The following is a 25,741-nucleotide window of genomic DNA, read 5'->3' as shown; positions in this document are numbered from 1 at the left end:
TATTAACAGATTGTGTCTGGTTTATTTAAGTTTAGTTATATTTCTACCTAATTGCTATTTATGTATTAAAATTGAATATTCGCGGATGCTTGGCGGACTCACGCGATTTCTTCGATACAGAAAGTCGATGCACCTTCTTAAGTACTTATGTTATTGCCTTCAAAACAATACATATTTGAATGGATGTATTAAAAATTCGCACAATCAGACATATAAATGTAAAAAAATATTTTAAAACAGTAAAATTATTTTATTGTTATATTCTATGTTAGTATGTTAAAACTTTATAATACAGCCTACAAGAGGTCCATAATAGCCCTTATAAATTATTTAGGAGTTATAAAAACTTTATTCGCAACTAATGAATTTCCCCATTGAAGGATAGCAGAGTGCAAAACTGAGGTCACATGAATGTTAGTGACTAAGGAACTCAATTTTTTGAAATTTCAATTCTTTGAAACTATATTTTTGAAGTTGAATGTTTAAGCCTATTGGTTTTTTTGCCTACTATATATCTCTGCTTCATAAAAAGTCTTGTATAACCTAAAATTATGTTTTCTTAACTGAATTACTTTTTATTTTAATAAAAGCAATTAATCCCTTTGTAAACAAACAAAAATACCCGGAGCTATGTTTACAGGTCAGCACCGCCTAATATAATTTAATAAATGGAAAGTGAAATGCATACTTATCTTTCATTATCATTGGTCACGTGACGAGTGACAATGAACGCAATAAAAACTTGTCGTTCATAGCGAATTGTTCATACGGCGGTATGAATATTGAAATTTTAAAGCTAATACATATCGGTTCCTTAGTCACTAATAAATAAAATGAAATGCTTTTAAAATGTCATCAAATAGTCTTAGGGGGTATATTTGTAAATGACATAATAACTTGTTTTAAGCATTGCATACATATAGTCATTAGAATTAATAAGTATATGTATGCAGAAGATCTCAAATTTTGTCGTGTTATCAGTCACTTCAAGGATTGCTTGCTGCTCTAATCGGATCTGAATGATATAACTTCATGGTGTATCTCCAATGGTATGGAGCTGAATGTCCAAAAATGCCATTTCGTTCGTTTTTCTAGAAAAAGGGACATTATAATTCACAACTATCATATAGTTCGAGAGGAAAGAGTAATTCACGATACTTTTTGATAATAAACTAACGTTCTCGAACACCAGGACATTATAATAAAGAAAGCTTCTAGAATGCTTAGTTTTGTCCTGAGAAATAAATACAAAAGGATTCCGAATCATCAAAACGAAAATTCTATTATGTCTCGTGCAGAGCATTCTAGAATACGGTACAGTTGTATGGACGCCGCATTATGCCACGCATATGTTACGACTCGAAATATCACAAAAGAGGTTACTGTGGCAGTCATTTTCTCCAGTGGCATCTCGAAAAAAAAGCTGCCAACATTCGAAACCAACCACGCTAGCGCACTTTAAAATGTTGTCATTGGGGAATCGCAGATAATTAATTCATATATCGTTTGCATTTAAGATATTTAATAATCCGAATGATTGCCCGAACCTTTTATCTATATTTAAATTGTTGTAATTTAATTTTTTATTATTATTTACATGTTTAATGTTTGTTTTGTTTGATATTTGTATGATCTCTACGTAAAAAAATGTATTTTGTGCTAATTTTACCAATTTAAATCAATGTGCCGAGCGTTGCCCAGCTTTTAACAATAAAATAAATCAAAATCATTTATTCATTTAGGTAACACAATGTACATTTATGAACGTCAAAAAGAAATACATATTAAATGCTTCTAATTTTACATTTACTGCCAGTTCCCAAATCAAGGGCGAAGAACGGAAAAGCCGAACTGGCAATAAACTCTTTGCCACTCTTTTCAATCGCCAAGTTTTTTGTTTTACAAAAAGTTTATAAGGAGCTGCAACCTTTACAACATGTTCCGCATGACATCTTTAAGTAGTTAATAGTTAATTAATGATAAAAAACAAAGATTTGTCCCCCAACAGGAGACATGGTGAAATAGGAACATGCACTTACATTCTCGTGGGAACAACACGAAATACATAGTCGAAGTAACTAACATCACCGCATACACGAATTCAAGTCCGACCAGTCACCACAAGTTCAAGAGTATGACGCATGGCCAGCCATCGCCCCCCTCGCCATGTTTTAGAGAGAGACAACCCAACGCATGGACGCCACCACAATTAATGACATTTAATAGAGCATCGAGCACAATCTTTGAAATGTGAACTTAGCTACATAAGAAAATAATAAAATACTTATTCAGATCTCAACATCAGTGGCTTGAGAGAAAATCACTTTATGACCTACACAGTGGGTCACTGCTACGTCTACTACTGCTACTGCATTGATTGGACTAACCAGTGTCAGTTTTTTGTCACGTGACTGACTGATAAATTAATGATTATTTACATGGTATTTAAAACCACTTAATACATGTTGTTTATACTATCTAACAGCCTAAAGCAACTTATTATTTACATGAATTATTTTTAGTTATAGAGCCTGCAGGGCGAATGCGACGAAAACGCTCACGTGACAATGCGTGAGCTAACGTCATTCTCATACAATTTCCTTAAGTGCTAACATTTAGGTCACGCTTGTCGAAAAGTGATTTTGTTTCAAGCAGATATATATCGACAAGTGTTAGAAACACAGAAACGTATTCTTACGTATGCAACTCTTACTTCAACTAAAATTTTATAGTTTTATCTAATCTAACGTTATATTTAGAGGTTTAAAATTAAATAGGTCTATATTATATAGAGGAGGGTTGCTCAATGACTGATTAAACGGTTTCATAATCTTGTGCTTAAATATGAAATCCTTTCTGTTTGACTGTGTTGCATTGAAAATGAAGTTTATTCTTCTTGTTTTAATAACGTCGGCGTAAAATCTAGCGGAATTTCGAGGAGTACGCTTCCGCATGGGGTTTTCAAAGTCAACTTTGTATAAACCGTAGCTGGTCCTGTAAAGATAATAAATAATAGAAACTTATTCTAGGGCTACTACCGTTGTGAAACCATGAAATAGTAAATAAAGGAAAGTAAATAGTCCTAAAAATACAATATTATGTTTTTTTTTAAATTTACGATTGGAACTGCCTGCAGGGAAGCTTACAAATGCGTATTCCTCCTTTAAACTTCGATCGGAGGTAATAATTGAATAGGTACCTGTAGCCCCCCAACCACTCGAAATTATCCATAAGTGACCAAGCCGTGTAACCTTCCACTTTTATTCCCTTTCTAATAGCGTTAAGAATCTAAAACAAATGAATTTGTCTGGTTAATTATACATTTTTATATTTGTAGTCCCAAGAGCAATTGCAAAAGTACCAAGTACATAACCAAAAACGAACAAACACCTTAAAATGAGAACTATCCTGAGAGTGGCAGTTAAAAACAAAGAGTGGTTAAGCTAAGCCACCCGAACGAACTTGCTCGCCAACTCGCCATTAGACAGTATGTGAGTCGACTAGAACCTCACCATATTCTAGTGCTAGATGACTGGCAGTAGCTCTAGGCAGATGAGTAAATGCTTCCAAGTCACTCCATATGACAGCAGCACAGAACATCGCTCATAGCCTTAGGGCAGTTAGCAAATAGCCGCAGAAAAAATAATATTTGTAGTACCTGTGGCACCAGTAAGATTTTCTAGTATTGTTAATTATTATATTAATACATTAGCAATGCCCTGCGGGGCTTTCACATCATTTACGTAGAATATGCGACATTAAAAAATCTTGATTTCAACTAGCTAAGATTTTTTTTTATTAGTAAGTAGAGGAATCTTTAGTTTGATTATTATAATTTGTAAGAAATAAAAAAAATCAAAACTTTTTCTATAATATTAAAGATATTTATTTGCAGAACGTCTTAGAACTTCCCTATTCACAACATTTGACATTGTTTTGTTTTGTGGCAGCGAAATAATTGTTTTGGAGTTCCGAATAAGGATAGGCATACAGTTGCCCATGGGTAAAACATTATTTTTGTATATGTTCTATAATACTGTACAATATGTTTTAGTTATATCATCAATAGTTTCTTAATCAATAGATTATATTATTGCATTTTTGTTAGGGATCCCTGGTGAAAGAATTTTTGAAATCGGTCGAGTAGTTTTTGTGTAAAACATTACAAACATACATACAAATGTATATAGATAATAATAAATGTGAAGTTTCTTGGAGGGTACAATCCCATATCAAATGTAACCGAGCGTGCTTTTCGCGCGTTGTGTTAATTTCTGAAAAAACCTATCATTACCGTTTAAGCTAAACCAAGTTCGAGAAGGACTAATGTAGTATGCGGATTGAAAGCCAAAGTATCCAAGTAATATTACAACATATGTTCTGTTGTGGGCTTTTAAATTCGTATACTAATTACTAACCTCTTTCAGATAAGATCCAATAAATATAATGCGATCAAAGTCGTACTGTCCTTTCGTACCACTAGCACAACCATTCTCCGTTATAAGGAAACTTATATTTCCATATTGTTGTTGCAACCACTCCAGCTGTTTTCGAATGCCTTTAGGATACATCTGGAACAAGAAAATATTTAAATAAAACTCCTTGCTGATAATTACCACGAAGTTTATATTGCTTTACAGGTATGGGACTCGAGTTAATATCTCTTCTTTCGTAAAATTAATACAAAAATATCCTAGAAAGACCTTTGGTTTCTGTTTTTTTAAGTGTTAAGTGATATTGCCGCCCATGGACATATTGTCAGAATCATGGCTCACAAGTGCGTTGCCAGCATTTCAAGAAGGCTCTTTTCTCGAAGGACCCTTAGTCGAATTGGTTCGGAAATACTTCAGTGGACCGCTGGTTCCACAGTTAAAGGAACCATATATTAAGAAGATATATCGAAAATAATTTCATGTGACTCTCAACTTAGTTCACGTTAGACGGACGAACAATACCCACTGAAACTACCCCGGAACGTCGTAACGTAAGCACTACCGCGTCTTTAAATATAATTTATCGAAATATGCTGATAAATTCCTTACCACAACTTCAGTGGCGGCGGTGGGAGGCCACCATGGTGGTGACTCTAACACGGCATCGAGGTCTGTGGAGCCATAGAAGTTCCAGGCACCTGCCGTTTCGCCTGGTTTAGTTGGGCGAATAAGTCGGCTTGTATAGTGGTTCAGAGCGTAGTAGTCGTAAGTGCCTACAAGAAGAAGAGCGATTATACGAGTACAATGACGCAATTTGGCCGCCATAATTTTAATTTAGGTATACTTTTTGTTACATTATTCTCCCATCTCATACCCAGTTTTAATTAATTTGGAGCTCGAAATACGTTAGCGGATATGAAAATAAACTCACCTCTAATGAGTTTAATCTCTTCGTGTGTAAATTCTGGTAATCTAGATTTCGAATAACCTTCCTTTTTACTTAAATTTTTCATGTACTTTTCTACAGACGGCGGCCAGCCACCAGTCTTTGAATAGATTGGATAAGAGTAGCGGCCAGCCTAGAAAATAGGTTAATTCCTTATTTATCAACATATAGTTAGCATAACAACTTATATTGCTTACAATGAAACTTCATGTATAACAAAACAAAATTGCCACATTCAATCCACGACATTTGAGGCATTAAGTCTTTTAAAATAAAATTTAATGTTTAAATTTGGAATATCTGTCGGCTAGGATTTATTGCGTTATCTCATATTATATTCTATGTTTTTTGTATTTCTCATTTGCCATTTCTACGTTCTATTTTTAAATTATTTTATAGTTATTTTGATTGTTACATTTTTTATATTGTTCAGTGTATATATCTGTCTTTCGAAGATAATACTATCTTGCAATGAATACATGCGGATCCACTAAGAAACAGTGTTTGTATTTCTTATTTAGTCGGAGGTATTAACTTACTCCAAATTGTTGACCCAGCTCGGCCAAGTCCTTAAATTGTGGTGTGCTTGGCTCGATCCAAACTGGGTTGATAGCAATAGACAATTTACCTAAAACACAAGTTTAAGTTTTCCTTTACTTAGCTTTATAGAGGAAATATTATATAATAATATAAATTCCTTAACCGCATAATAGGTATGCCGCAAGGCGACTTATTTTGACATAAGTCGGTAATTTTTACACAAACTTATTTAAGCTGAAATGAAAAATAAAGGATACACTTACCTTGATATCTTCGTTTATATTCGTTATCGTATATCCTCCAAGCCTTAGCATGAGCTAATAATACATACTTGTTACAAAGATATGGGGCAAAAGTTGGCTCCAAAATACCAGGTGCCAGGGTTCCGCTGGTGTAGATGTAATCACAAACAAGTAAAGGTTCATTGATAGTTACCCAAGTTCTCACTCTGTCGGCGTATAAATCTAAGAGAACTCGAGCGTAATTTTGAAACCATTCAACTATTAGAGGATTAGTCCAACCACCTATAAAATTTTATAAATTCCTTAAAAAAATTAACCGATATCAAAAATTCAATAGCTTTTACACATTGAAAGAAACTTTTTTGACCGGATTAAAGCTATTTGTATTATTATAATCTTATAATTATTTTACATAATTTTAAATTTAAATTTTTCTGACGTTTTGCGTGCTTTACAACGTGCAAGTGTACAGGAGGCAAACGGGCAGGAGGCTATCCTCCTCTGAACACTCTCCATGGTAAATGCGGTAGAAGATGCAGAGAGACCCAACATCTCTACGCAACGTCAAGGGATCAAGCCGCACGGAAAGTGATTGGTCGTCGACGATTCGAACCGCTCTTCGTTGAATACGGTCAAGTGGAAGGAGCTGGTACTGGAGAGCTCCCGCCCAGAGATGAGAACAGTATTCCATGTGGGGCTGAATTTGCGCTTTATATAGTTGCAAGCGGTGGCCCGGAGTGAAATACCGTCTCACCTTGCTGAGCACACCAAGCTTTTTGGAGGCTAATTTAGCCTTCCCTTCCAAATGACCGCGAAACTGGACGTTATTCGATATGTCAACGCCCAATATTCCGATGTTAGCTGAGGCTTTAAGGAGAGTGCCTTCAAAGAGGGGAGTAGCGACAAAGGGAGTTTTTTTAGCGGAAAACGCGCAGACTTGTGTCTTCTTGGGGTTAAATTGGACTAGATTTATTCTACCCCAGTCCGAGACTCCACGTAAAAGAGTTTCGACTTCAGACACAAGTTTGTTCCGGCACTCATCAACAACAGCCCGAGAAATACCTGCCCTGCCCGTGTAAAAAGTATCCCCAGTGCGCATCGTCCGCATAGCAATGAAGGTTGCTATGTTGCAACATATCATTAATATGCAGAATAAACAGGACCAGAAGGCTCGAGTTCCCGAAGGAAAGTGGGCCAATTTCTCACCAAACCTGGCAATATGCTCTGACTGTGCCTTAGCGATTTCCCGTTTGAAGGACCTAGAGGCTGAATTGTATGCTTTTTTACGTTCGCCGATAGCCGCATCACAGGATGTCGCCACTTCTGCCCAGGCTTTAAAGCATTCACGCTTACGGCGCAAAGCCCCTTTGCACGAACGCCTAATCCAAGGCTGGGACTTGCCACCGACCGGCACCGCAGAGAATGGAATAAAAAGTTCCATGCTCTGCAGGACCACATCAGCGACAGAGTCAGCGACGTCATCCGGAGTACTCAACGAAAAGCAGATGGTCCTCCAAGGGTAAGACGCAAAAAAAGACCGCATCCCATACCAATCTGCTGACTTATAGTGCCACACACGGCGACAGCCCGCAAAGCTAGGCCGTAAAGGACGCGTGAGCGGCACAATGCTCCGTACCACACAATGATCTGATGAACCCAATGGCGGGTCAACAGAGACTTGGTAGGTCTCCGGATGTGAAGTCAGCAGAAGGTCCAACAAAGAAGGTTTATGACCATCCACATCTGGTATTCGCGTAATCGCTGGGACCATTTGCGTCAAGTCGTAGGCTAAAGCAAAGTCGTGAAAGGATCCCGCGTGATCGGTAGTTTCAGAGCCGAACCAGTCGGCACGGTGGGCGTTAAAATCGCCAAGTAACACGATTTCAGCGGTAGGAATCCTTTCGAGCAGGGAGTCGTCAATGCTCAATGAGTCGGTCAGTTTCGGCATTTCCGCTATGGGACCTATACAGGCATGCGTAGAATCGCGGATGGTCATCGCAGTCTTCGCGCAGCCAGAGGTTAGATAGGTCCCTTCCTTCAAGCGTCCCGAGGCGACGAGAACAGATATCCTCTCTGACGTACACGCAAACTCCAGCCCGCGGCACAAATGAATGTTCCAATTTGTACCCCGGGTAGGAGAGGTAAGAAGTATCAGCCGGGGAGGAAATCTGAGTCTCGGTAAGAAAGAGCAAGGCCGGCTTCGCAGTCTCTAAATGATAGTGGACAGCGTGGATGTTGGAGTTGAGCCCCCTAATATTTGTGAAGTCCACGGCGAGTGTGGATGGGGGTGCCTTTGTTGGATTGCTCCGTTTGCCCCGAGACCGATAATTTTTTTTAAAGAGCGCACAGTTGCCCCTCCCCAGAATACGAAGGGCAGCCTGTGCGTCCACCACCGGGTGCTGAGTGTCCCGGTGGTGGACGCCTAGAAGGGGATTCTCCACCGCAAGTGCGTGTGGTACCCCCCTGGGGTAGATTCTGATTCTTCTGCACCGTCATATTTCTTGTAAAGGGGGGGGATGGGCTCCGGGAATCTTTCTCACCGCACGAAACGCGAGTACAAGAAGGCGAACCTTTTGTATCACTTTACGCCGGTTTTCTGAAAGACAGTGGTACTGCCCCGATCGTGCCTGCCCGTTTGGCTGAAGCCAGGAGGCAACAGCATGGCACTCCCACTAGAAAGGGATTGACTGATTGCGCTGGTGAAATAACCTCTGTCACAGGTTATTTCACCAGTGGGCGATGGGGTCGTCACGTCCCGACGCCGGCAAAACTTACTTACCAAGATCTTGTAACGTTTGTGGTAAGTCAAAGTGATACATTGTAACCATTGGTTCTATGTTTCGCCTGAGAAGCTCATTTATAATTTTGTTGTAATACTCGACCCCATCATTGCTCACATTGTTTGTTAGACCTGTGGGTAGAACTCTACTCCAGGATATCGAGAACCTAATGAAAAAACAATATGTGTGTTAGTATGTACACGCGGTAAAAGTTATACTTCTTTGGCGTAACAAGATGAAAATCCTTTAATTTTTTTTATCTTTCGTTTTTAAAAATTGTAGTTATTCTACGTTTGTAGAAAAAACTACACTAACAATAGAAAAAAGGTATTTAATGTATTGACGGTTTTATTACATCGCATTACCTAAGTAAATAATTTTTTTTATACATAATTAAAGAAATTGGCAAGTTTTATTTTAAAATGTTGACTATGCTAACTTTAGGGTGTTAGTTTTTTGTGACGATGTGCGGGTGTCGGTTTTTTGTGACGGTGTGCAGGTCTCGGGTTTTGGGACCATGTGCGCGCGCATCGTAAAAATTTAGTCTCATCATTTTACCCTAACGCGCCAAAAGTATATCTTTACAAATCTACTTTAATGCAAAATCTACATACAATCGCTACTTATTTGATTTTTTATTTAATAACAACGAATAAAATGGTAAACTCTTTATTCTGTGTTGGATTCACAGCTGTACGCGAATGGACTTTGCTTTCTTTATGGGTATTTTACACTCGCTTATACTTTGAAGAAAAACATTCTAAGGAAACCAGCTTCCCTTTGACCCAAAAAGGATTAGTTGTCGATAACTAATCAGCAGAATGGGACAAGCACAGACTGATGACTGATTTTGTATCGTAGTATTGTTTTGTTTTGATAAACTTAAGATAAAAAGTATAACGAAACAAATAAAGGATATGTCCTTGTGTTTTTTAAGTTCATGTACAAGCATATTTTCATCCCGCGTAGTCGTATCGTAAGTGCGTCACAGGTAATTATGGAACCTACCGGTAGAAATCCAAGCCTAATTGTTCAGCAATATCAATATCCTTCATCCACAGATGGTAGGAGTCACAGGCAACATCACCAGTGGCTCTATCAGCTATAAACTCCGGGTGGTTGTGAGTGTAAGTGTCCCATATATTTACTCCATTGTCTGAAAATGGTCAAGTTCTGTCTGTAAACAAGACTGCTATGGTTACATTAATACATACTACAGCGGTTTTCTTATGTAACATATTGTGATTATTAATTAATGATAATAATATAATTATTATTTTGTAAAATAAAGAAAAAGAAAAATATAGATATTTCTTGTGAAATCCTTGTTATACCCATTCGGTCAGGTTATTCAGTCCCGACTTACGGCAGAAGTGCCTTAAGTTACGTAATTAGCAAGCCTAACAACATCTTATACTGACCATATCAATATTTTATGTTATAAATAAATATATTGACTTGACAAACACCGTTTATACGCCTGCTTGGTATCTGGTAATTCAAGCTTCTAATTATGTCCACAACAAAATTACAGGGCGAAAATGGCCTAAACTGCTTCGAGAACAGGATGCTAAGGTCGTGTGTCGCTTTTATGTTAGGTTAGACAGATACTAGATGTATCTGTCGTCAAACGGTTCGTAGATAGAGAAGCTAAATAATATATAACTTTAAAATATTTACTTTATATTATATATCATATAGGTAAGTTAAACTTACATTAGTTTTTTTATTTATTAAAGGTTTGCAATTCAGTTTTATAACATAGCCGTTACGTATACACTGTTTTATTTTTGTTATTGTACTTCATTAACCTACATTGTAACTAGTATAATTGGCATATTTATTTCTTGAATATAACTAGATATAATTAAAATTAATGATAAAGGTTTAAATTAGATGGTCCGAAGTGATAAATAAAACTTTTTCATAGCATTGATTATTATATTATTTAGTTAACCAGTTTAAAGTTGTTTCTGGTATAATCAACCTTAGATCTAGTTTCAAGAGCTGTTAAAACAATTTCTAACACGACTGGATAGCGTGACTAAACAACGAATTGGAATATGGACCTTAGTTTATTATATTTGTTAATCATTCACCACATATTACTTTTACAAAATTTCCGCAGTTATGAAAATAGCGGTTCTGATAGTAACCTACATCTCCAGGACGCTTAATGTATGTAATCGGTCGTTAAAGATGGGAAAAGAGGTAGAAACCTTACCTGATACACTTCTCGCGCCTTCAATTTGATAAGCCGAAGTTGCCGCACCAAATTTGAATCCATCAGGAAATGCTTCACCATTCACTACTCTAAAACTAATACACGCATCCTTAACATCTCATATGAAAAATGACTCATATGGCATCATGGGTTTTTCAATTTAAAAAAAATTCAGATTGTTGCATATTCATTAATACTTTACTACTACAAAAATCTTATTTCACCACAGATTAATTCGCGGTATGGAGCAATGTTGACTTCGACAACCCCAATTACGGCTAGGTACACACTGGAGTTCAATACGTAGTATAAAGAAGGAAAACATCGTAAGAGATCCTGCATAGATTAAATCCAAAAGTACCAAAGTTATTCGATCTTGTGCTTTTTCCTGACACGCATTATGTCTGGCCATATGCATCTTACAAAAGCTTCTATGAACGGCAGACTCATTTGTACATCTACACGGTGTGTACAAGACACGAGCTAAATTGGTTACTTACACCTATTTAATTGTTGTCCCCTCATCTAACATTTTACAATATATGCACGTTTTTTATTAATCATTAGAAAAACTCACCTAAACACGACTATTGCGAAGAAGATCATGTTTTTAACTGTGAGAATCAGTATTGAAGAACATACATAACAATTAAGGTTTAGTTATTAAACAAAGAAAACCTTCCGATGTAAGAAGTGTTATTGGATACTTTTTTTTATGTTAAATCCTTTTTAGTAAAATATGTTAGTTTTATTATTATTTATTAGTCTTACGCAAGGCTAGATCGCAATTTTATATGATGCCTTCGTGCAGAGACATTTATAAAATAAATATCGATAGTATGTGAATCAAAGTTCGTTTTGTGGCGATTTCAAATACCTAAAAATAATAAGTAACATCTATAAACCCTTTACAGAGATTGACACCTACCCACTGACTGTTTTTGATAATTGCGTACCGTATTTTTTATTTTATTTTTCATTTGTTTATTTACAGAACTTTCACTTTGTCTTTTGTTAAAATAGCTTTTACACATTAAGAAAAACACTTTTAGAACGGATTAAAGTTATGTATTATTATTAAAACTTATAGTTATTTACATAATTCTACATTTTAATTTTTTCCCGGCGTTTCGCGTACTTTTCAGCGTGCGTGGTCACGGTGACGAAATAAAATTATAAGTTTTAGCTTTAATCCGTTCAAAAAGTGTTTTTTTTTAAGTTTCACTTTGTTCCAGTAATAAATACCGCTTTTAATTGCATACATATAAAAATAATAAATAAAACGGAGCCCTTATCGCTTTGGAGCGATCACTTTCAATAAATCTCTTCCAAACCAAGTGGTTGCACGGTTAGCCAAGAGGACCCGAAGATGATCTGACCAAGACACATGATTAGTAATTGAACACCCCCCTAGGTAGGGGAAGCGATCAAGAAGAATAACTGTTTTTCCTAATATAATAAATATCGATTTGACAGTGTTTTAGTCATTTCACATGAAACCAGCGATGCCATGACAGTTCAACCAAAACCAAACCAAAAAGTTATAAAGAATGTTTGTACATTTAGTTTTATTATAAGTCATTAGTTATCTATGAAATGTTTTATTTAGACAATTGCACGTTTATTTGAGTATTATTTGTGATCGTTCCTTTTTTACCTACGAAAATATTTCAAGTCTTGATTGTTTTCTAATATGAGCGTGTTGGGCAAAAATAATACCAATGCGTTTTGGGTGTTTAGTTGTTCTATTATTTCCTTCCTAAGTATTTTGATAACTTTAATTATATATGGTATTTTAAATTCAATTCCAATAAAGTCATAAAAAACATTATGACGACTTTTTGATTTAGATAGTGTTTAAAAATAAACTCAAAAGTAATCTAGCAGCTTAATCAGAAGAAGTAATTGACAGAGCAGTTATAGCTGTAAAAGATGACTGACAATCTATAAGTTCAACCGCAAACTCTTCACTATTGTAAAGGAGGAAAACAGAATGCCTTAGATCCAAATTTTGACGGCGTGTGACACAGAAAATCTTAAGCTAAGATAATCTATTTTAGTATCACGTTTTTAAAAATATTTTTAAACATCAAAAATCTAAGGCAACCAAGAGGTTGTCGCGCCACTGATTTTCTATCACTATACATATTTGTTTATATTTAACCATTCTACCAAACAATTATGAAATAATAAAGAGTATTGCTAAAGACCTATCTAGCGAGCGAGCGATATCTTCTTTACACATTAGGTAAATTGTTTTAATTTTGCAGAACATTAAACAACAGAAAGTTGCGTACCTGGGCCACGTGTTGAACATGACCGATACCACCTTCTTCAAATAACGGACAAAATCCAGAACGGCGTGTTGATACAAAACCACTCATGGCTTCGAAACTGAACATGAAGAGTTTTTGCATCTGGCACATGACCTGACAAGCTTCACGATATAGACGGCCAACCTCCAGAAATAGAGAGGCACAAGAAGGAGAAGAATAAATAAATTACAAGCAAAAAGCTTTTAATTACAAATAAATTAACTGTTAAAACGTGCTTCAAATACGAGATGAATTATTTATTAATTTATTATCAAATAGCATAAAAACTCTGCTAAATGATTTCTAGAAAAATATTTGCACTAATAAACATTAACAATAATACAACTATTGCTTAGTGTCATTAATTAAAATATAATCTATATAAATAAAAATGAATCGTATGTTTCTAATTTCAAAACTCACTGACTGAAAAAATTACTCTATATAAATAATATTTTTTAAATTTTTCTATTAAGTAGAGAAAAATTCAAATAGTATAAAATTGATGGAAAATTTTAGTTTCATTTAGTACTTAGGTTTTTATTCCGGAAATGCAAACAGTCTCAATATAGCAATAGGGTTCATATGTTGGCTTGTATCTACTAAGAAGGTAGGCTAAGTAAAATCATATTAAGGCAAAACGAAGTTAGCGGGTAGCTAGTTCTTATAATATAAACTTTATCTATGCAGTTACAACTTCATTGTTCAGCTCATATATAAATATAAATATATATATAAGTCCCGCACGTTGATATTGCGACTAGCGGCCATCTTAGTGACGTAGTCCAACTGTCAGTGTCTGTACCGTGCGCAAGGTCAGCCAGCGCTTACGCGTATTGAGTATCTACGCGTCTTTACCACGTGTTTTTTATTGCTTTTTATTTTCATTATCCTGTTTTATTTTTGTTGTTTAGTTTTGTTATCATTCTTATCCCATTAAAATGAGCAAGAAATTAATTAACAGCCGTGCTCGTGAAATGAGTGAAAGTGGACAATTATTTCGTTAAGGAGAAAGAGGACTAAGTTATTGATTCAAAATATAAACCGTGCCCTAAAAAATGCTACAGACACTAGTGAGGACATGCTAATTTCAAAGCAACTTGTGACGAACATTTTAAATCTTTTACAATTACATACAATACGGATGGTTCACCTACATTCAAGCAAATAAATGAATATTATTATTAAAAGAAAACAATTTTTTAACAGGATTAAAGCTATTTGTATTATTATAAACTTATAACTATTATATATAATTTTAAATTTTACGCGAAACGTCGGAAAATTATAATATTACAAATAGCTTTAATCCGGTTTAATAATTGTTTTCTTTCAATTTGTAAAAGCTATGTTAACCAAAGAAAACGATATTATTATTATTAACTTTTTTTTTGTCTGTACCTTTCTGCGGTGGATGACGTCACGCAGCTGTTATTGTGACAAGGTTCCATCGCAATATCAACGTGCGGGGCCAGTACGTAAAAAATAACTTTATGCAGTCACCAGCACGGCTACCAACCCTTATAAAGGTCCTGCAAAAGCTGACCATTCCTATATTAAATAGGTAAGATATTTATGTTACTTAAATATCTGTGTAGACCTAATAAAAAATACAGACCCGAAACAGCGAGATATTGTTTCTCAATGTCCAAAGTGTAACTTCTTCCCCGCTCACATCGGAGTTTGTACCGACCATTGCGTGTCAATCTCCGTTGTTGTAACAACACGACAGTTGTTTAAATAAAACTTAACCTTGTTTTTTATGATAAGTGTATATTATATTTATTATTTATTTATTATGGTGTCATTTTATTACTGTTTCTTGACGATGAAAAACATCTTCTGGGATCTGGCTGATCTTGAAAATACGTAATCAAAGTTTAGTTTACAAAGTTTAGATAAATAGTATTACTATTTATCTTTTATGGATTAATTATAAAAATTAGTAAAAATATAAAGATTTCTGAGTAAATTTTTGACAATGTCTCGGAAATCGCAGGTGAATGCACCCATTTTCCGAGCCACTTTTTCACATTTTAATAAAAATGGATTGATAAGTCTTATCATTTGTGAGTACAGTTTTTTTACATGTACAAGTTACTATTGTAATCACTGTATAGGATCAACACTTTATCACGTCATTATTTCCTTAGAAATACGAATGATGAAAAAATATTACTTGCAGGTAATCTATTGGGATACCATTACCACCAACACTAATCAAGTTTCTATGAAAATAAAAAATTGTGTGTATACTAGTGTACACACGAAAGAAGTGAAACTTCTTTATGAACTTTACAGAAATTGGTCAAATAAAGTAAAATTAGATAGAGTTTAACAAAAGGCTTTGATCATAGACATGAATACAAATAATACAATTATTTCATTTTACCTTATTACGACTAAGATTATTACATAATTTCATTAATTGTAATAGAATTATTATTATCATTGTTATCGTTATTATATATTTTTATTATTAATGTCTTCGAATCTCTTCGAATCAACCGTGGTAGGGACAAGAAAAAGATGGCGAGTAACCGGAAAAGAAGTTTCACTTCAATAATTTCAGTTTATAAGCTAAATATTTGAATAAATTAACTGTAACGCTACTAATTAAATCATTTATTACGAGTTTTCTAGTTATTACCCATAAGTGACACCATTTTTCCGAATAAACACATAACTTTAGCTATACAACGTCTATTATCATACACTTCCTTCATAAAGTCAACACCATCGGCCACTTCACTGGGCTTTGGAAGGAAAGGGATCTTCGGTAAATTGATTTGCCTCTTCGACCGTACTTCAGTTTGATTAAAGCTCATATCAAAGCATTCCTTTGGCACATCAAACGAGTTGTTCTCAATAACACATTTGTAATACTTGGATGACAATTTCGGTTTCCTCTTGCGTTCTGGGTCATTGAAATCGATTTGGTAAAGTCCGAATCGAACGCTACAAATATATAATGTTATTGAGTCTATATGGAAAGTGATAACGTGGCTAATATGTATACAGGAAGTTTCTATAGATAGCTGGCCCATTCCTCGCTCAACGAATAAGTATATGCTGCTAGCATTAGAGGTAGGCCATAGTAAATTTGTTTTAATTTTCTGTTTATCAATTTTTACGTATATTAAGAATATTGTGAATACTGTATATTTTTGTTATGGTCATAAATATAATCTTTTATAAACATCTTATTTGTGAACTAATGAGTTTATATACTTTCCTATTGAGCAGAAAATTAGGGCCGAACTATCATTACGTAGTTGTCAACATATAAAAAAAAAGAGATATTGCGACCTCAAACCCCACGACGGACTTTCCGCACGACTATCGTTCTACGTGCAGTTAAACAGAACGTTCGCTCAACAGCTTACCGTAATAATAAAAAAGAAAATAGACTTTAATATGTTAATTTAAAATTATATTTCCAACCGATTGCTTCAAAGTATTTAATTATTACTAGCGGACCCGACAGACGTTGTCAATTGTCCTGCATGATGTTCCAAGCGATAAGGATATTAAACAAATTATGAAAGTACCGACTGCATCTGCCACCTGCCGGGCTGATTTGTGAATCTAAACCATCCAGGGCTTCCAAACGTACACAAAAAAAATTATATCGGTCCAGCCAGTGACATATACACGTATAGTAGAATTATATATATGTGAGGTATCCTATATTTTAAGTTAGATGAAACTGCATACGATGTGCAAATTTGATTGAACTCATTTAAGTAGTTTAGGAGTCCATAGCGGACAACGTGACGCGTAATTTATATATATTATGATTACTAAGTTATATAATACATTAGCAAAATACCTGTCCATTAATGCCCAGTTTGTATAGCCAACAACATTAACGCCATCTTCATATATTGAAAGATGTATCTAGAAAGATAAAAACCCCAATAAAAACTTTATCTATAGTACTTTAAAAACCGACTTGCGATCCTGGCAATGTGATTGTCCATGATTGACGGTATCACTTGACATCAGGTGAGCCTCCTGCCTGTCCGCCTCCTGTTACATAAACTACTTCTAAAAACTGTAATAAAATCATAAACCAAGCGAGGCTGGTGGGGGTATGTACTAGACATATCTGCGGCACCCTTCTCGCAGTATATCTTCTTTAGTCGACCTTAATCTTGAGAGTTGCACTCTTCAATAGCACTGCTCATACATTTAAAGTATCATATTAGTGTACTTTTAATCATTAAACATAGTTTTTATAATTAATATAAACATAAGCATACCTGTTCCAAATGGTTTTTTAATCCAACAACACGATCGTAATCTTCCAACTCTAGTCCGGCGGTTGGGTAGCCATTTTCAGTTATAAATATTTCCCAATTTCCGTAAGATTTCTTTACCCATGACAGTGAACGTCGAAGTCCTACGGGGTAGACCTGTGATAAAAATATTGAACAATACAGTATACCTAGGCGCTATCTGGACCGTCTGTGGTTCGTTTTTCAACCGTCAAGGTATATAAAAAAAATAGATAAATCAGTGGCGCTGCAACCTTTTTTAGATCTGGTCCTCAGAATTTTGTATTTGTTTCATGATCATTTTCATGTTAATCTTATTGGCTAGTTGGTGATCAGCCTATGCGTGACACACGCCCGCGGCATTTTGGATCTAAAGCAATCCGATTTCCTCACGATGTTTTCCTTCCCGTTCCAGTAAATGTTAAATGTGCACTTAGAAAGTCTATTCGTGCACAGCCGGGGATTGAATCAACGATCCCAGAGATGGGAGTCGCACGCTGACGCCACTAGGCAACACAGCTCCAAGTATATACTCACCATTATATACATATATCTATCTCTTTTTCTATAGAATTAGATTTTACAAATAATTTTTTAATAATTTTAAAAATACAAACGTTTGCTAAAGCCGTGAAAAATTGTACCAAGACAATAAATAGATTGGATAAGCAGGATAAAACGGTTCAAGGCTGGAAGCCTTGCTTGCTGTAACCACGCTTGGAAAAGCAATCTAGCAAGAATACAGCGTAATACCTTAGACAATTTTAAGTTTAGAAAAAGAAAATGACGAGACTGGTTCTACACTTTCAACATATCAAAGACTTTTAATTCTAAACTTACCACCCGAGTGGCGCTTATATAAGCATCAGGTGGAACCCCCATCACAGCATTTAGTTCATTTGATCCCGACATGATCGGATTCACAATTTTCTCGCCCGTTTTAGCTTGTCTCACAGATAGACCTAGGTAGTAGTTCATACCGAAGAAGTCTGCCGTACCTGAAAATAATTTAAAGGCAGATGTATTTATAGTGATGATATAAATATATAATTAATTATATTACGTTATTTTGTATGTTTGTTTGTGAGTCAAGTACTACGAAACTAAGATTAGGTTTTACTATTTCATGATTATTTTTATTTTAGTTTCATGTAATTTCATGTTTTAGTTAATCTGTGCTTCTTGTACTTAACCCTGACTTGGTATTTTTTTTTTCCATACTGGGGCCTGGAAGAAATCGCTTGCCTTATTACTGGCCAACAGTTGCCTAGTAACCGAAGTGTCCGACCTAAATAAATAAATAAACCTATAGATGGCTACAAGATGTTGCATTTTTATTTATTTATATAAAAATGTATAATATTGTCCCTAATGTTTATTTTGTGTAATAGGAGGCAAATGGGCAGAAGGCTCATCTGATCTTAACTCCATGGTCCAAGAACACTCACATTGCCAGAAGGGTCGGAAGTGTGTTGCTGGTTTTTTTTTTAAATTGGTACGCTATTTTCTTGAACCGCGTGGTGCGCAGCGAAAACTACCTTAAGAAACGCTCAGTTGTGGAACGACGGACGTCGAGGTGATACGGATGGTATTTCACGCGCGTAGTCATAAACTAGGCTTCTTTTTCTTTTACCTGACTCTTAATGAGTATACAGCATGTTTGACTTAAGATATTATATTCACATCTCGCGCAAGGCCGACAATTATAATATTTCTTATCAAATTTAAATCTTAATTGTAAAAACTAGGATGTTTACACCCGCGTTGTGATACACACTAGACCTCGCGACAACCCTAAATAGTCTGGAGAACTTTACTTCTTACCTCTGACAAACCTTCTCTCCGCAGCAGTGAAGGCAGGTAAGCGAGACCTGCTATAACCCTTCTTCTCACTATGATCCTTCATCAGCTTCTCAACGTTCGGAGGCCATCCACCTCGTTTCGAAAATATTGGGTGACAATAACGACCCACCTGGAAATTTATTTTGCCCAAGTCATATTTACTCTTGCTGGCGGTAAATGAAAATTTATAGTATTTTTAATTGTTCATTATTGTACAAGTTACATAAAATAATATTATAACAAAAACAAAAGACATTAATATTATACCATAAACTCCATAGTCAGTTGAGCTAAGTTCTCGTTTTCTGGAGACTCGGCCTCAAACCACAGCAAATGATTGGCTATCGATATACGGCCTAAAGCAAAAAGAAGGTTTGAAGTGTAAAGTCTAAGTTAAAAAAAAATATTATTTAAATACACATAACAAATTACATTTTAAGTAAGACGAATGATACTAAACGAGTTGTATTATAACTCTAGATATCACATAACTCTATAAACAAGATAGTGTCAAAGATATTTACCTCCATACAAACTTCTGAAGATTCGATCAAAAACCCGGTATGCCTTCGCGTGGGCCATTAACAAATTCTTAGTACAGATGTAGGGGCCCAGTTGATCCTCTTTTATCCCTGGAGCAAATGTGCCGTCCACGTATCCAACGTCGCAGATTAGCCACGGCTCGTTTATTGTTAACCATGTTTTCACTCTATCAGCGTATAAAGAAAACACCTGTATGGCATAGTCCGCGAACCAGTCTGATATATAAGGATTTGCCCATCCTCCTGTAATATATGATAGACCCAAGTTCAGTATCACGATGCGTTCTTGTAATCTTCTTAAGGGAGCGTTTAATTATTACGTAACGAATTGGGGGTTGTCACCTTGTAAAACTTTACGATGCGGGGCGGGGATTGAATAACGCGTTATTGTTAATATTATTTTCCACTTTCCAGTACTTTACACCACATAAAGGTAAGGTTTAGGTATAAAGAGTCACTAGGGGTGGTTACGAAACGTTTTGCGTGACGTAATACTTGAACGCTCCCTGATACGTGCGTGCTGTTGGAGAAGTCCCAGACGTAGGGTTTTTTTTTTAATACGAATTATTAATATAGGACAAATTTATTAAAGAATTACGATATTAATAATATAGGACAAAATATTAAAAAAATAAACCAACATATTGTATCCGCGACGAAGGATGATAACGCCTTAGTATTTTACTATACTTTTGATCTCTTGAGGGGAAATGCTGACTTAAACGAAAGTAATAGAATCTTAGCCAGATACACCCCTAAGGCTGTATTACAGTGCGTTTTAATCACAACTGTAATAATAATAATATTAAGGCAAGCACGATACCAGAAAAATAGTGCCCAGTTGTAATGGTATTCTTTCGAATCATTAACATTAAGAAAACAGCTATGGATGTTATGAATTATAAGTATGTTTTCATCGTTATACTAATGTTATAAATAAGGTTTATTATCTTATAAAATAATGGGGTAATATGTTTATTATTATATATTAGCTGGTTATACTCGACCAAGCGACTAACGTATTGTTTAAATTGCAAAATACTTACCCAGATCCTGTATGACAACTGGCAACTCCCAATGGTATAGAGTGATAATTGGCTCTATACCAACATCTAATAATGCATCAATCAAATCACTATAATATTTGATCCCAGCTTCATTAGGTTTGTTTGTAAAACCAGTGGGGAATATTCGAGGCCAACTAATTGAAAACCTAAAAAATAGTATATAAAATATGTATAATATTTAATTCTTTTTTATTTATTTATTGTATAAGTGTTCTTAATATAGAGGAAGTTGATGTGGTGGAAACACAAACTGTGCGCAGTTTTTCTATCCACCAGGACGTCGAACATAATTAAATCATTAACACACATATATATATACTAAGGCCAGTGACATATAAACTGTAAATTTATAACAATCAAACCATTCAAACGATTTAAAATTGCACGTAAAACGTCATAAACAAATCTAAACACTGATGCGCCATAGATAGCCGATGCAAGAAACCTGTTCTTGTCGAGAATTCTCATTCACATACAGAATGAGTTCCTATATTCGAATATTTTTTAATGACGTATATAGCATAATTTTTGTTATGCATAATTTATAATTGTTTGACTTATGTAGTATTTTTTAAATTTAAATTTAATATTGTTTCTTGTTATATTAGTAAGAAGTGCATTTAAATATGTTGAAGTAACCATAATTAATTATTTTTTGAAGGTTTCGCTAAAGTTAAAACATAGCACTATGCCTTTAGGCAAGAGGGGATGGACACGTAGTAATTTGCTTGTCATTGACTTTGCATACATAATGACAGATCGTTTCACTTATCTGTGGATCAATGAGAATTAAGCCAAAACAATTCAAATACTCCAGAATAGTTTATGCTGATGAATATAGAGATTTTGGATATAGATCGTTTTTCTTTCTATCTATAAAAACTGCCTGAACTAGCTATTTTTAAGACAATTGCCTTTACCTATAAAACTGCAGTCCCAGGTCCGAAGCTATTCTGATGTCTTCTTTCCATTTTTTATATGACTCGGCAGCTACGTCCCCCGTCGAGTTGTCAAATATAGCTTCAGGAAATTTATGGACGAAGCGATCCCAAATACTTTCGCCTTTGCCTATGGTTAATACATACTTTCTGTATTATCTTCTTAGTTATAGCGTACACGACCAGATCTTGTTTAAATATATGGGCTACGTTATAGAAAAGTGGGTAGAAGACGACGAGCCCTTGAAAGGCTGATATTGCTTTTGAGTTGTGTGATGTCGAAGAGCCATTCGACATCGTACCACATCGAGAACAAACGTACCAAACCTAGAAATCAATAATATATTCTGCCAAACTCAGCCTCTTCAGTCCATATTCTACTTGGCATATCGAGTCACAATCAGGTCTTCAGCGCTGTCTAATAGGTCAAAGTTCAAAAAAAATGCTTATACCGCTTTTGTAACTAGATTTAACTTCGATTAACGTTCTAGTACATGGGCCTTAGATCAGCTATGCACCAGTTGTCAAGCATGCGGTCCTGACCTCTGAGAGCATATATTGAAACGATCAGCATGTCTAATAACCAATGGTTGATATCTAGATTCACGTATCAGGCATTTAAGACCTCATATCCTACAAAGATAAATGATCGAATGGTGACACCAAAACTCATAAAGAGTTGTAGCACCAGTCACCATTTGTACATTGATATAATAAAAAGGGGGTAGAACCAGTTCTAAAAATGTCTAAAAACTGTCCCAAATGAATACTCTGATACAGACTAAAAAAGAAATGAACTTCATGAAAACACAAATTTTCTAGTATGTGAAGAGCTCTTGAAACGGTCATAACTCACTACAGTATATATGAACTTTTAACATTTTCCTCTATTGCTTTCTTTTTTCTCTCTCTCTTTTTATTTTAAATCGCTTCCCGTATAAGATTACAGCCACCTCAAGTAAATGCTATTCTTAATAAAGAAATTACCATCGGAATCCCATGCGCCCTCGACTTGGTAAGAAGAAGTAGCGGCTCCAAACTTAAACCCTGGTGGAAAAGTCTTCACTCCATCACACACAGAGCTAAGCAATGTTAAGCTAAAACAGGGTTTAAATTCAAATTTTAATCTAAAAATTAATAATAAAATATAAGTATTTCCTTCAACTTCAATTTTGCTCCCTTTGGAGAAAGATTTAAGTTGGCGACTGGTAGAGCTGACCCCAGAGCTGGTGTTTTTTATCGCTCAACGTATTTCGCATACAGCGAAGAAATGCTGCTAGCGTTAATGGTACAATGTAACTTCATTCTAAGCGGTAAAATCTAATTCGTCCAGCTGAACTGATCATATTACATACGTTTGGCCTCAAACACTTTTTCATTATTATATGAACGTTACTACGCTGGCCAGGCGCCGTATCTTCGCCGCTCGAATGCAATGGTTTAAATGTTATTGATTAAAATTGTATAAAAAATATCATATGTGCAAAAAAATATTTACGAATACTAAAAATAAATATGTGTTTACCTTAGTATGACAGCTGGCACTGTAGTCATATTGCAGAATGTGCAAGTAAACTCCAAAAGTAACATAAATAGTCGATAAAATTGAATTCAATCTCATTAACGGTATATTTAACGTGAAAGGAATCGTAGTGAAGATAGCTAAAATCACCGGAAACAAGAATTAACCTAAAATAAATGTAGGTAACTGTCGTTAGTTTGGTTAATTTTACATGAATTGAAGAATTTTATGATAAACCTATATTGTATCATGAGAACGATCAAATATAGAATATGTACTTATTTCCATACTTAGCTTTGTGTGTCCACATATATAAGAACAAATAAATATTTAACTATGGCTCCTGTCGAGATAATGCGCTATCAGTCGCATGCAGGCAGCAAATATAGCACTAATCTGCCGATCTGCGACCTCGATATTTACTGAAGAACCACAGAAAAGAAATTCCGAAGAAAAACTTAATTAAACTTTGAGGTATTCGCCATTAAAAGCCGTTCAATCCACAGCCTTTCATTGAATGCGAAGATAAATAGCAATGGAGGAAATAAAAAAGGAATGGAGACGTAAAAAACAATAAAATGAAAAGGAATTTCATACGTATTGGTAGTCTACGTAGTCAAATTCAAACGATGATGTGTTATAAATGAATACTATGGAAGATGGAAGAAGGAATAGTCTTATTTAATACCAGCAACCGGTTTCGCACAGTAAACATGACCTGTTAAACCTCGAAAAATTATATACGTACCTTCCTCGTGAATCATTCTAGATTTAGGTAAAACACATATAACTCTTTAAGTATTAGTCGTGTATGATTAAACATCAGTCATGTAAGTCGTTATTCAGTCCAAGAGGTTTTACTTCAGAAAACTGTGTAAAACCGCTACACTTGCTCTTAAACAGCCTAAAAATGTTACAGATTCTTGAAAACAAGAGTAACTTTAAATTCCAATATTCTGAAAAACCGTCTTAAATCACATGTCGGCTGCGGCATTTGCCGAAAACGTCTTTAGGTCGTAGAACAACGTCCAACAACTCTAACAGTCAATCATATAACAATGATTAATTGTTTTATGTATTAGTTATTAACTGTTGTGTATATATGAACCTCGGAAGTGGATCTGGACGCCCAAAACACAGGTATGTCCCTGGTCCCTGGACTAGCGTCTGTATAATTAGCATAGAATTTTGTTATTTCAAATCAATATCCCTCATCGTTAAGGTAGCGTTAGTGCGTTAGAGATGTTTCACGTTTTTTTACCAAGTTCTTCAACCTTCGACGATGAAAAAGTTTTACATTCATATATAGGCTATGACATTCACAAATAACGTGGAATTCTATTCTAACTGTAGCAAATAAGTTCCATATAAGAAGTGATTTACCTTCTGGAGCTTGGTTGGTCGTACTAGACTTAGTTCTCATTCGAGTTATACAGGTGAAATTATATTATAAAATATTTTTTGTACATACAACAAGGCTTCAAGAATATATTGACCATTTGTCTTCAAATATTCCTTTTAGTCCAACATATTGTAACTATTTATAAGTAAAATGTACTTCTGGTAAACTGGTGTACTTTCAGCTCGAGCGGCCCCCATCAAGGGCTATATGGTACAATTATGGTTATTTCCCTTTTGATGTATTTACTTTCCTATATTAAGGCATAATCAAAAGCTCAAATTAATATGACTGCTTCTTAAAATTTATATATTTCATAGGTCACTTTATTGTCCATTATTGTCTCTCCTAAATAGATATAAAAAGTAGAAGTAATTGCACACCAGACCTTAACAGACTTCTTCAAATAATTTTTACGCGGCTTCGGCAATTCGGATTATTACTGTAGACTCTACTTTACAAGTATCCCCACAGGAAAAAGTCTGGTGGGGTTACATCCGAACTCCAAGGTGGCCATGGAATGTCACCTCGGCGCGAAATGAGTTTTCCAGCAAACATCTCCTTTACGACTTCCAAACTCTCGTTTATGTATCGCATGTGGCGGCATCTTGTTGAAACCATGTCGTACCCGTGAAATTTTAACAGCTGCGGGAAAAAGAAATTGCGTAACA

General features: G+C 35.2%; 2 protein-coding genes across 2 annotated transcripts; both read right to left on the bottom strand.

The window, feature by feature from the left end:
• Positions 1-2,714: 2,714 nt before the first annotated feature.
• Positions 2,715-11,771, bottom strand: LOC123707817 (beta-glucosidase 11-like). Its single transcript, XM_045658166.1, has 11 exons — positions 11,743-11,771; positions 11,166-11,254; positions 9,950-10,097; positions 8,941-9,107; positions 6,183-6,443; positions 5,919-6,007; positions 5,365-5,512; positions 5,043-5,206; positions 3,200-3,288; positions 2,866-2,994; positions 2,715-2,718 (listed from the first exon to the last, which is right to left on the bottom strand). The coding sequence occupies exons 1-11, from the start codon at positions 11,769-11,771 to the stop codon at positions 2,715-2,717; spliced, it is 1,317 nt and encodes a 438-aa protein (XP_045514122.1).
• Positions 11,772-17,174: 5,403 nt separating this feature from the next.
• LOC123707814 (myrosinase 1-like) lies at positions 17,175-23,712 on the bottom strand. Its single transcript, XM_045658163.1, has 11 exons — positions 23,675-23,712; positions 23,137-23,246; positions 22,132-22,279; positions 21,191-21,357; positions 20,127-20,387; positions 19,870-19,958; positions 19,585-19,732; positions 18,601-18,758; positions 17,746-17,898; positions 17,300-17,380; positions 17,175-17,189 (listed from the first exon to the last, which is right to left on the bottom strand). Exons 1-11 carry the CDS (start codon positions 23,701-23,703, stop codon positions 17,175-17,177), a joined length of 1,359 nt encoding a protein of 452 aa, XP_045514119.1. The 5' UTR covers positions 23,704-23,712.
• Positions 23,713-25,741: the final 2,029 nt, after the last annotated feature.

The sequence above is a fragment of the Pieris brassicae genome, chromosome 3, assembly GCF_905147105.1.
Source record: "Pieris brassicae chromosome 3, ilPieBrab1.1, whole genome shotgun sequence".
Lineage (NCBI taxonomy): Eukaryota > Metazoa > Arthropoda > Insecta > Lepidoptera > Pieridae > Pieris > Pieris brassicae.
Note: the sequence above shows the minus strand (reverse complement) of the source record. Positions and strands in the feature narration are given on the sequence as shown.